General features: G+C 32.2%; 1 protein-coding gene across 3 annotated transcripts; it reads right to left on the bottom strand.

Annotated features, from left to right (window-relative positions):
- Positions 1–8,207: 8,207 nt before the first annotated feature.
- Positions 8,208–9,442, bottom strand: LOC111988701 (GABA transporter 1). Of its 3 annotated transcripts, none has more exons than XM_065776045.1 (3): positions 9,238–9,442; positions 8,902–9,024; positions 8,208–8,479 (listed from the first exon to the last, which is right to left on the bottom strand). In XM_065776045.1, the coding sequence occupies exons 1-3, from the start codon at positions 9,347–9,349 to the stop codon at positions 8,346–8,348; spliced, it is 369 nt and encodes a 122-aa protein (XP_065632117.1). In that variant the 5' UTR covers positions 9,350–9,442; the 3' UTR covers positions 8,208–8,345. The 3 variants fall into 3 exon arrangements, with proteins under 3 accessions (XP_065632117.1, XP_065632116.1, XP_065632115.1); XM_065776044.1 differs by having other exon boundaries at positions 8,209–8,501; positions 8,794–9,024; positions 9,238–9,437; XM_065776043.1 differs by having other exon boundaries at positions 8,214–8,479; positions 8,794–9,024; positions 9,238–9,434.
- Between the last annotated feature and the right edge of the window lie 3,317 nt (positions 9,443–12,759).

Raw genomic sequence — 12,759 nt, 5'->3', positions numbered from 1 at the left:
TTTTTTTTTTTTTTTTTTTTTTTTTTTTTTTTTTTTTTTTTTTTTTTTTTTTTTTTTTTTTCAGTATGCTTTTGTCTATTAATAATTTTTTATGCGATTTATTAAGGCAAATTCTCTTCGTCATCGATTGGTGCAACAAAAATATATATAAATTTTGGGATTCCTGAGGTTGCTGAAATAATGACAAGTGTATATTTCTAAAATTTATAATAACAAAAAAAGTCTGATAAATAACATACACTATCTCACAAAATGTCATTTACATAGTGTGTATATATCTATATATATATATATATATTTTTAAATCAATTATAGAAATGGTCAAAAACATGATCTTATATATACAAGAAATACCAAAAATACATGCAAAACAATTTTTATAGGAGGATTTATCTTTAAAGAATATGAAGACAATAACAGAGATAAAATGCATTGAATGGGATCTTACGAAACATGTTTGTTAATCATTTCAAATTATAATCATCATTTACATGAAAAAATAATAATACATCATATTATTTACATGAAAAAATAATACATATTAACTTCAAAGTTCATTGCAGGATGTGAACTGCTAGGGTATTGCAACAAGAAGCAAGATTGATATAACAATGAGTTGGTATTATATTTCGTGCATGCTTGTGAAAGAAGATCAAACCACAATCATGATCATTTGGCGTGCAAAATGTGAAATAAAAACAAATCTCTCTATCCCAAGATTAGAGGCACTTACATTAACTATATCTCCAATATTTATAATATATTTTTTTCACTATAACTACTAGATATACAATTACAAATTACTTCAAATATAGGATTCAAATTGAAGTTTTGATGCAACTGACAAAACAGCTTTTGTGATATTTGATTAAGATTCTGAGAAAATCCTAAATAAATTTGCAAGAGATCTTACTGAAAACAAACTAAGGTACAACTTATTTAAATTATATATAAAACTATTGTTCATAATATATATTAAATTCCACACATGCAAATTGATATTGGAGAAGGAATCCCACATGATTTCAAAAAAAATTTTGGAAAAAAAAAAAAGAGAAAGCATTTTCCTACTTTAATTTAGGAATAATGTAACTATATATATATATATATATATATATAAACATTTACAAAAAATGTCATATCACTGAAATTTAATATGAATGCAACTACCTACGAAAAATCACGACAACAAATCTAGAGGTCCAAACTTTGTAAGATCCAGTCAAATATATTCCATGCCAATTCATTAATGATTAACACAAATAATGCAATAAAAGGAAAAAAATGATGAAAGCTCAAAAATTAAACAAATACGACTAGACCAAACATCAAACGTTGAAGATGAAAAAACATATGATGATAACATACCCTTAACAAGCTTTACAATCATCGCCATACCACAATAACAAATCATTGAAGAAACAACAAAAAAGAATTTTGTATGACATTTCATCATTATTTGTTTTGAGATGAATAACTTATTTTCTTTTACCTTATGGTGATAAAAGGATTAGTATTTGTGCATATCAACTAGCTTAATTAGTAAAGTTTCTTAGATTCAAAATTTACCAACAATTGAAAGAAAAAATAAAGTTAGAAAGTTAGAACATATCTTAAAAGTACGCACTCCCTATAAATTATCATATTCAACTAAAAGAGTGAATGTGACCCATCATTCCTTTCTAGTAAATTAAAAATTCTCTTTCTAACGCTCAGTATTTCAGTGTATACACCATCAACTACAATACTGCATGTTGGGTCCGTTTGGATTGAACTTATTGTTGCTGAAACTGAAAACTGAAAACTGAAAACTGAAAATACTGTAGCAAAATAATTTTTAAATATGTAAATAGTACCGTGGGACCTATTTTTAATATTTTTTAGTGCGTGAACAGTGCCAAACAGTACATAAACAGTGTTTTTTGTCTCCTGAACAGTAAAATCATGTGATTTTACTGTTCACTTTCCCAAAAAAAAAAGAAAAAAAAAGGAAAATTGCAAAACGTGAAACGTGGACTCAGCTGAAAGCTGAGTCCAAACGGCCTCGTTATATCTTTTTTTTTTCTTTTTCTTTTTTCATTTTAAAACTTTAATTAGAAAGAAAAATAAATGTGTAATAGAATGCGATAGATGGAACATAAAAGGGAATACTTTAGAGTGAGAGAGGGGATTTTTGTTACTTTAAACTCTAAATAAGATAATGATTGATTTCTCATTTTAAAAAAAGTAAATTATTATGATTACACTCAGATATATGATTTCTACAGACGATTACATCCTTATCATTTTTTATGTAACACAAAATAAGTTATTTCCATCACATGTGTTGTTTTTTGTGCTTTAAATAGAAAAAAGTGTCTTAGATATTTGTTTTAGATATTTCTTTTACAAATGTATCTGTTTGGGATAATTTATTTTTATTTACTTTTTTAATTAGTTAAGTTAAGTAAAAATAAAAATAAAAACTATATCTATAATTTAAAACAGAGAAATTGTGAAGTGATTGATGAAAAAAAGAAGCAAAGGAATAGAGGCAACAGGAATTTAGTGATGTTTTTATTTTTTTTCTTTTCTAAAAATATGTTAATAATGCATTTTTTTTCTAGGCAAGAGGGCAAACTAATCGAAAAATCCAGTTTGGCTTGCAAAGCAAAATTCATGAACCCAAAAAAGTGAAAAGAGAAATTCGATGACCAGAAAAAATCCATGAACTTAAATACGTATTGTGTTGTTTAAACAATAAAAACTGCTGTTTAATTACCCTTATCAAACACCCCCTTAAATCTTGAAATAACAATACTAATCTGAGTAATCTCTACTCTACACACTCACTACCCAGAAAAAAAAAAAATTCTCTTCCATGATGTCTTATCTTCAGCTAGAGCTAATCACCAAAATACTATCCCGATTACCCGTCAAGTCTCTAGTACGCTTCCTCAGCGTTTCCAAACAGTGGTATTCCTTAATCAATGACCCTGACTTCGTCAATTTGCACCTTAAGCACTCCATCGAGACCAACAAAGATCAAGCCTTCATCCTCAAGGAACATGACTTCTATCCAACCGATCGTTACTTCTCGGTCCCTTTCCTCGACAAGAATAACGGGTTTGGCAAGGCTGTGCAAATTCCCATGCCACTATGCCACCAGATTAGTATTTGTGCATATCAACTAGCTTAATTAGTAAAGTTTCTTAGATTCAAAATTTACCAACAATTGAAAGAAAAAATAAAGTTAGAAAGTTAGAACATATCTTAAAAGTACGCACTCCCTATAAATTATCATATTCAACTAAAAGAGTGAATGTGACCCATCATTCCTTTCTAGTAAATTAAAAATTCTCTTTCTAACGCTCAGTATTTCAGTGTATACACCATCAACTACAATACTGCATGTTATATCTTTTTTTTTTCTTTTTCTTTTTTCATTTTAAAACTTTAATTAGAAAGAAAAATAAATGTGTAATAGAATGCGATAGATGGAACATAAAAGGGAATACTTTAGAGTGAGAGAGGGGATTTTTGTTACTTTAAACTCTAAATAAGATAATGATTGATTTCTCATTTTAAAAAAAGTAAATTATTATGATTACACTCAGATATATGATTTCTACAGACGATTACATCCTTATCATTTTTTATGTAACACAAAATAAGTTATTTCCATCGTATGTGTTGTTTTTTGTGCTTTAAATAGAAAAAAGTGTCTTAGATATTTGTTTTAGATATTTCTTTTACAAATGTATCTGTTTGGGATAATTTATTTTTATTTACTTGTTTTAATTAGTTAAGTTAAGTAAAAATAAAAATAAAAACTATATCTATAATTTAAAACAGAGAACTTGTGAAGTGATTGATGAAAAAAAGAAGCAAAGGAATAGAGGCAACAGGAATTTAGTGATGTTTTTATTTTTTTCTTTTCTAATAATATGTTAATAATGCATTTTTTTTTCTAGGCAAGAGGGTAAACTAATCTAAAAATCCAGTTTGGCTTGCAAAGCAAAATTCATGAACCCAATAAAGTGAAAAGAGAAATTGGATGACCAGAAAAAATCCATGAACCTAAATACGTAGTGTTGTTTAAAAAATGAAAACTGTTGTTTAATTACCCTTACCAAACACCCCCGTAAATCTTGAAATAACAATACTAATCTGAGTAATCTCTACTCTAAACTCTTCACTACCCAGAAAAAAAAAATTCTCTTCCATGATGTCTTATCTTCAGCTAGGGCTAATCACCAAAATACTATCCCGATTACCCGTCAAGTCTCTAGTACGCTTCCTCAGCGTTTCCAAACAGTGGTATTCCTTAATCAATGATCCTGACTTCGTCAAGTTGCACCTTAAGCACTCCATCGAGACCAACAAAGATCAAGCCTTCATCCTCAAGGAACATGACTTCTATCCAACCGATCGTTACTTCTCGGTCCCTTTCCTCGACAAGAATAACGGGTTTGGCAAGGCTGTGCAAATTCCCATGCCACTATGCCACCCAAATTACAAAACCAATATCTTGGACTACTGTCACGGTTTGGTTTGCATTCACGTTTGAGATTTAGAGATCGCAATTTGGAAATCATTGATTAGAAAGTACAAGAAATTGCCAAGCGAACCTAGAGATTATTCTGGTTCTGGAAGGCCCAATTTTGCATTTGGCCATGATCCACATAATGATGATTATAAGGTGGTGAGGATAGTTGAATTTTCTAAAGAAGATACGCCGCTATTAGACTTTGAAGTCAAGGTATAGTCTTAGATCACGTTTTTGGGAAAAAATTGAAGAGGAATTGCCAATGAAGGAGTGCTCCATATGTTCGAGTTCGGCATCCTTGAATGGAGCTATACATTGGTTAATTGCTTCTCCATGTTGCCCTTCATGTTCACCCTGACCAGAGTCTCTTCTTGCTTTTGATCTTGCCACTGAGAAATTCCAGGTCTATAAGACGCCGCTTCTACCAAAAAAAGAAAAAAAAGCTGAAGTCTTTGGTGGTTTTGGGAGGATATCTCTGTTTTATAGTGAATTCTTTCTTGAAGTATAATGATGTGTGGTTGATGAAAGAATATGGGGTGAAGAGTTCTAGGACTCTGGATTTATAAAATTAAGCAAGGCACCGTGCCTTGGAATTTTCATCATTGCAGAGTGCAAACCTCTAGTATTTTCCAAAAATGGCGAGAAAGTTATGTTGAAAGAGGGGCATGAGGGCAGTGCTAATCCTGTTTGGTATGACATAAAAATGAAAAGAGGCAAGAGGGTTGAGATTCAGAATTTGCCTGGTGATTTTAGCGCGGCAGTTTGTATTGGAAGTCTTCTTCTACTTGATGATGGTGATAATGTTGCAGAAGAAGAGTGTGGTTGATGAAAGAATATGGGGTGAAGAGTTCTAGGACTCTGGATTTATAAAATTAAGCAAGGCACCGTGCCTTGGAATTTTCATCATTGCAGAGTGCAAACCTCTAGTATTTTCCAAAAATGGCGAGAAAGTTATGTTGAAAGAGGGGCATGAGGGCAGTGCTAATCCTGTTTGGTATGACATAAAAATGAAAAGAGGCAAGAGGGTTGAGATTCAGAATTTGCCTGGTGATTTTAGCGCGGCAGTTTGTATTGGAAGTCTTCTTCTACTTGATGATGGTGATAATGTTGCAGAAGAAGAGAGATAAGAGGGGGAATAAAACTGCGGAAATTTAATGAATTTGTTATTATTTGCTTAATTTGTCAGTCTCAGTTTAACTACCTACTAGACTATATCCATGTAATTTCTGTTGTTTTTACATTGTCTGTTTGTGTTGTAGAGGTTCAAGCCTTTTGATCCTCTGTTCCTCTTATGTGTTGCAGTTGTGTTATGTTTTTCTTTTAACACAATATCTGCTGAATTATTAGAAAAAATTATTTCGTGGTTTGGATTTCACTTCATTGTCTATGGCTCCATTGTGTGTGCTTGGAGCAGAAGTTTTGTATAAATGAATCACCATGCTACTAAGTAAGTATTTTTTTTTTTTTTTTGCTGAATACTACTAAGTAAGTATTTAGATAGATGAAAGTCTATAAGAATCATAATCTGCAGTGGATGACTTAGCAAATATAAATTAAGAAGGATAAAGAGGTGATCTTTTAAAAGTAGTTCAGTAAAACATAATGTTTTCTACCCATATATAACAAAACTAGTCTAAAAAAAAGTTGTTTGTGACTTTAAAAAGCTGTTTATAACCACAAATTTTTTAGATCCAAAACAAATTCCCTTGATAACAAAATGGTAATGACCGACTCAATTGGGTGGTGATTGCCTTGAAAAACCATTTTACGTGTCTGATTGGCAAATATTATTTTTGTCAACTTATTTTACTATTTAGTTTATTTTTATTACTATTCATGAATCACACTGCACTATTTGTATTATTTATGTGTCTCATTGTACTATTTTAGCTAATTTTTACATTTATCTACCGTACTTTTAGTAAAAAAATTTCAATTTCAGCAAAAAGTCATACATGTGTTAGTATGGATGTGTTTGCATATTTGACTAAAAGAAAGGTGTGAAGAAAATAAGTATAAAGCGTAAGCAAAGTGGAGATGGAATCTTGACTTTTCTTTATCAAGCATTCATGCTTTTCAGCTTATAGGTGTGAGGAAAATAAGGCCGTTTGGTAGAGTTGTTAAGGCCATATTTGGATCAAATTTTTTAGTCACTTAATTTTTGTCATTCATCATTCTAAAATACTATGTTTGTTTGGCATCATCACTCACTTTCTATTACTCAATATTTTTCACACTATTTGTGAGTCCTATAAAAAAAAAAAAAAAAACCCAAAACATGAAGACAGAACCAGTGAAAGAAGAAGAAAAAAAGAAAAAAGAAAAAAAAAAAAAGAAGAAGAAACCCAAAACAAACCGAACCAGTGAAAGAAGAAGAAGAAAAAAAGAAAAAAAAGGACCGAACAGCCAACCCAAGAGAAGAAAGGGAAAAAAAAAGTCAAAAGGTGGTCAAAAGGTGCGGCTGAGTACTATTTGTGGGTCCCCTATGTGTGTTTAATTACAATATTGCCATTAGTTATGGAAATTGAAAATAGCCAAAATGTGTAGAAAACATTTAAAGTCACAAACAACCTTTTTGCTATGGGTCTCACTATTTTTGAGTTATGAGTTATAGAAATAGAGAATTTGAGTTATGAAAACAGGTGAACCAAACAGCCTCTAAACAATTTATTTTCAGTTTTTAAACAACATTACACACATTTTCACACATTTTTTCACCCACACATATTTCAAAAAACTACAAACAATATTATTCAAACTCCTCTACCAAACGGGCAATAAATGTTTGTTAGACAGATTTTTTCTATTATTTTGCCTACTAGTCTAGTGTTCTTGTAAAATTTATATTTCATGGAAGAGTTGTAGTATTGTATGTTACATATTCTGCTTCTACATGCCCATTACTATGCTGCATTACTAAGAAAATGATTTTAGTTGAACTTGAAAAAGAAAATAAATCCTAATTCCACTAGGAAAAAAAAAACACATAAAATATTTTCTTCTCCTTCAACCAATCTACATCAAACTCTTTTTATTTTTATTTTTTTATGGATAACTTATTCGGGTATTCTATTTAAATGTGGAGAAATTTATTAGATAGTATTTGATATTTTTATTCTTGAGTGTTCAATTTATTATCCTGAAGCAAGCTCCTAAACGGAGAGGTATCTTAAAGACTTTGCTGTTTCAAACGCTAAGGACAAATTTGGATGTACATACTCTGGGAATGGAGTTGTTCTTGACAATTTCGCATATTGTTTTTTTTTTAAAAATAATTCAATCCTTACAAGAATGGAAAAAGGGAATTCGAACACTAGATCTCCTGTATGAATCTTAAGTCATTATTCCATACTTTAGAAGTAATGTTTCCTTTCAATTCTTAAATAATACTAGATTTCAATAATTAAATTCATAATGGATATAGAAAATTGAACAATTATGGTTAAAGTCAAAAGTTTTGTAATCCAACTGACATCTTTAGATGTTTTCAATAGAAACATTTAAGATTCAAATTTTTCTATTCCTAACAATCAAATTATCAAAAAAAAAAAAAAAGGAGAGAGAGAGAGAGAATTAATTAGAGATGTTTACTAATAAATTTAAGTAGAGAATCCATTAAGTATCCCCAATAATAAACTATATAATGAATTTAATCACATATCCCAAATTGATAAGGAAAAATATTATTTTACACCCATTTACGTTCACTATTTTACATCAATATTCACAATTAATACCGAAATGTTTAAATTTTAAAATGTTTACATTTTAAAACATGAAAATGAATATTAAAAAAAATAAAATGAATGTAAGAGTATCATAATAATAACCATGGGAAACTGACACAACTGACCTTAAGGCTCTGCCCTCCCAGAAGGCTGCCAGCCACAACTGCGCCGTAGCATATCCCAAATTGAAGTGGCCCAACAACATATTTGCCCCATCTAGGTCCTGCCAATGCCAGCATATATATCTTGGACAATTTAGCATCAGTTACCAAAGCCTCAAATACACAGAAGAAAATATATAAAAAAGAGAGGAAATGCATAAAACTAACAATTTTTTTTCATTATAAACCCAGCAGGAAAAGAAAAATCTTAAGTATTGGTTCTTTTTCCAAATCAAACTTCCCTTGAAATCTTAAAAAGGTTTTTAATTGTTTCTCTAATATCTTGAACATGGAAGAAAAAGTTGGAATAAAGAAGGAAGTGGCATATATATTATGAGCAGTGTACAAAATATAATCATATATATTATATACCCACCTAAAACATCACTAGCCACGTCCCTATACCGAAGCTGGCGCTGACCAAGTTGTGCATGGTGTTCCAAAACATCAGATAGAAGATTGTAGGAATAAAAAGTTACTAAACCTGCAAGGATTAAGCATACAACTCCTCCAACCCAGCCTAGCAAGCTAAGAGCAAAGGGAAGACTCAGAAGCACCGGTGCTACGATTGATGTGGTTAAATGGTATCCGCAGTGCAACCATGATCCTAATGATAACCACAAAATTTACACCAAACCTTAGAATATTACATAGTTTAGGACCAATCATCATTAATCATATTTAGAATATATTACTACTGTTGCAACATGAGAAGCTCTATATCAACAGGTCAAAGTTCTCATAGAGTGGTCATGAAGTGCTAATGAAAGCATTTGAAAGATCTGTTGTGAACTGGGGGAAAAGAAAAGAACTTACAAACCTTTGGATTTGAGGACAAACAAAGCTCCAGCATCGAGCTGTTTGGGAGGGTGAATACCATTTTCCTTGCCAAATATGGAATCAGGGGAGGAGGCAGGAACCACAGCTGCCATCTCTCAAGAGCTAGGTGAATGAGTGGTATATCATTTGTGCAATAAAGTTCTAGTATAGGAGGATAATGACAAATGAGGAGATATTAATGTATAGAAAAGAAATAGAAAAGTTGGCACTGTTAGTCAACTGGTCACTATAGGCTGCTAATAAATATTAATAATCATGTCATGTTTGACTAATGTAGGGAGAACATAAAACATAGACTTTTATGTACTTATCTAGTGTAGTTGATAGCTGTTTTGGAAGACTCAATCAAGTGCACACGTGCAAAGAGCCAAGTAATATACTAGCTACTATGGAATTATTTTTAAAAAATTACTTAAAGATTCTATGGAATTGTTAATGACATAAACATGGACTAAATTATAATATTCATCATTAAATTTTTGAGTAGGAATAATTGTTCAAGTATATAATAAGAGCAAACCTCTTTTCTGCAATTGACTCATATACATAGTTGCTAAATGACTCCTGTACAAGAGGTGGTGGAACCAGAATTTTAGTTTAGGGACAAAATCAAAAGCAAAATTAATCTAAAAAATATTAATAGATGTTAATGACAAAAAATAAATAATAGTAAGCTAACTTGGTTTTTTATTTATTTATTATTTTGTGTAAAATATGGGACCCCCTAATTAAAATATTGTGAGGGCATTGTGAAAAGGTGGGACAAGATAAACATCAACGCTACGAAAGCCTTTAGGAGAACGACAAAAATTCACAGGTTTTTCTAATCTATCAGCTTATACATGGTTATTAAAAAAAGGGTAAATTATAGTAGGTTTATGTGGGAGATGATAAACTAATTTAAAATTATCAAATTATTGTGACTTTTTTTTTTGTTTTTTTGTTTTGTTTTTTGTTTTTGTTTTTTGTTTTTGTTTTTTGTTTTGTTTTGAGAAGTCATGTTACATGCTGGCTTTATTCAGTGACAAAAGTTTATTTGTAATGCACTTTATTGGTGATATATTGTTTTCTGGGTTTTCATGTAAGTTGGGATACTTGAGCCTCTCCTTAAAGACTAAAAGATGCATCAACTAGAGATCTCAGGGCTTGGAGGCAACCATCTTGCGACCTAAGTTGCCCGCGAAGTCCATGTGGTAGGCGTTTGTCTGAGAGTGCAATCGTGCACCTCTTGACCATCTTGTGACCTTAGGGGGTGAATAGGTCGTGAGTTGCATGATCTCTGTACTCTGTAATTGCACCTACCACTACCATTTTGCTAGCACACACACATAGTTGTAAGGCGTGTGTGGCCGCAAGCGCCTGCAGCGGGTCTGTGGGAAGTACACCTTGGACTAGGGTGGACTATGATGTAGAAAAGTAATGGAGTTGCCACCTAGATTAGATTTAGGAACCATACATGTAGTACCATTCATGGAAGGACTAATCTTTTACTTGATCACATGTTCAGAGTTTATGTATGGGGATGGGAAGGTGTTAGGCACCCAACCCCACTTGACCTATAGGTTGGCTTTCACTCATTGTGTTCCAAATCTTAATCTCATTAAAGGTAAGTTCAATATTGTTATTCTAACTCACACACACTCTAGCATGCATCTAAACATACAAACATGACATAATCATCCCAAAACCTAGCATTCACCTATCATAGCATGACGACATACATAACCCAAGGGCAAAAACATCATGAAACATAATCAAACAAACATGTAAAGGCATCTTAACATCAAAGGCATAGCATTCACACTAAGCATATTCATGTTCCTCAATCAAACCAAGGTTATATCCAAATAATGCATGTTCATGTAAATGCATGACTTACCTCACTGCATCACAGCACCATGCATCAATGCATGTTCATGGTATTCAAACAATCTAAAACCCTAATAAGTATAAAAGAGATAAAACAAACAAACAAAAATAAAATAGAGAAGCAAAGACTCAAAGATAGATGAAACAGGTTAAACAGAGGCTAAACATGTGAACATGACAAAAGAAAAACAAACAAAAAACAAAATTAGGGTTTTTGGATTTAAATATGCGTGCTCATACATAGGGCATGCGTGCGCAGCCCAACTATATGCGTATGCATGCAAGCAGCATGCGCATGCATACACGCCCAAGAACCCTAACCCAGAAACTGTAGAACAGAAACTTAGAAAGTAAGAAATCTAACAACCTAACTTGCTTCAAATATAAACACGAAATAAACCTAAACTAAACAAACATATTAAAGCATATAAAAACATATATAAACAAAGAAAAATCAAAGAAAAGTGAAGAGCCAAAGTTAGAAACTTTACCTCAAAGCTAGAACTCTTTTAGAGCTTGATTTTGACCGTTCCCCTCAGTTAATCCACTCACAACCAATTCAAAAATGAGTTAGTAAACTTAGAACCTACAGATCAAGACTAGAATAGGTCTCAATCAAACAAAATTTGAACTGAGGATGTTTTGTGAAAAACTTCCTTTTTGATTCATTATTTTCTAATGAATCTTATATGTTTTACCATCGAAATTGATCCTCCTCTAAAAATCTACCATTTCAAGCTTTATATAGTAGAAAATAGGGGTTTGGGACGGCTTTTAGACGATGTAAGATTCGTTCCAAATCAAGTTTTAATGTAGAAAACCATTCCTTTCTGGTTTTTGGAATCCTAGCTTGCGCATACATGCCCATGTATGTGTACGCATGCATTAAGCATATGCACGCAGAACTCGAGCATGGATTCGCATATGCATGTATATGTACGCATGCCCTAGGGTTTTCGTGGCCTTTCTTTTCCAAAATAGATATTTTCCACAAATACTTTCCTCAAGTCAATTTTCATATGATCGGGCCCTAAACCAACATTGGGCTTTAAAATTTTAACATTATTGGGGAACGGGGGCCCAAGTTGTAAGGAGTACAAAATGCGGTGTCTATAGCGTGGCAAGAGGCTTCAAATAAGTATTGACCAAACCCTAGAAATCCTAAGGGTGCCAAGAGAGTGAAGCCATACCTTTGTATGAAAAGAGAGAGCTATTTCCTTAGAGAAAAACCAAGTTTCCGTCTCCCTTTTCCCTCCCTTTTCCATCTCTTTCATTCCATTGATAGAGATTTTGTAAACACATTCATCATCCACAAACACATACCTGTGAGTAAGTGAATAGCTAAGGAAATGTGAGAAGCCACATCCTCAATCCAATCTTCATTGGTGGTGATTCCATTGGAGCTTCAATGGAGGGTCTCTGGTAAGCTAGGAAGAGAAAGGACTCGAAGAAGTCGATTGGTAGCTAGAGCTTGGAAGGCTCAAGTACATGTAGGAGTTTGGGCTTGGAGAGTTCATTGTGTCCTTATGTATTGCAATTATCTTATCTAGTGGAGATTTTTGATGGGTGGTCGAGGGAGAGGCTTTTATGTTCAAGGCTTAGGTTTTCCTCTTCCATAACACTTGTGGTGTTA

This window comes from Quercus suber, unplaced genomic scaffold (assembly GCF_002906115.3).
Source record: "Quercus suber isolate HL8 unplaced genomic scaffold, Cork oak 2.0 scaffold_127, whole genome shotgun sequence".
Classification (NCBI taxonomy): domain Eukaryota; kingdom Viridiplantae; phylum Streptophyta; class Magnoliopsida; order Fagales; family Fagaceae; genus Quercus; species Quercus suber.
The sequence above is the reverse complement of the archived record's forward strand: the minus strand, read 5'-3'. Positions and strand labels throughout refer to the sequence as shown.

Excerpts from the sequence above, each read along its gene's own strand:
- LOC111988701 (XM_065776043.1), bottom strand. The coding sequence starts at position 9,349 with ATGGCAGCTGTGGTTCCTGCCTCCTCCCCTGATTCCATATTTGGCAAG. Across the intron at positions 9,025-9,237 it reads GTTTGTCCTCAAATCCAAAG|GATCATGGTTGCACTGCGGA; the intron begins GTTTGTAAGTTC and ends GGTTATCATTAG. Across the intron at positions 8,480-8,793 it reads CGTGGCTAGTGATGTTTTAG|GACCTAGATGGGGCAAATAT; the intron begins GTGGGTATATAA and ends TGGCATTGGCAG.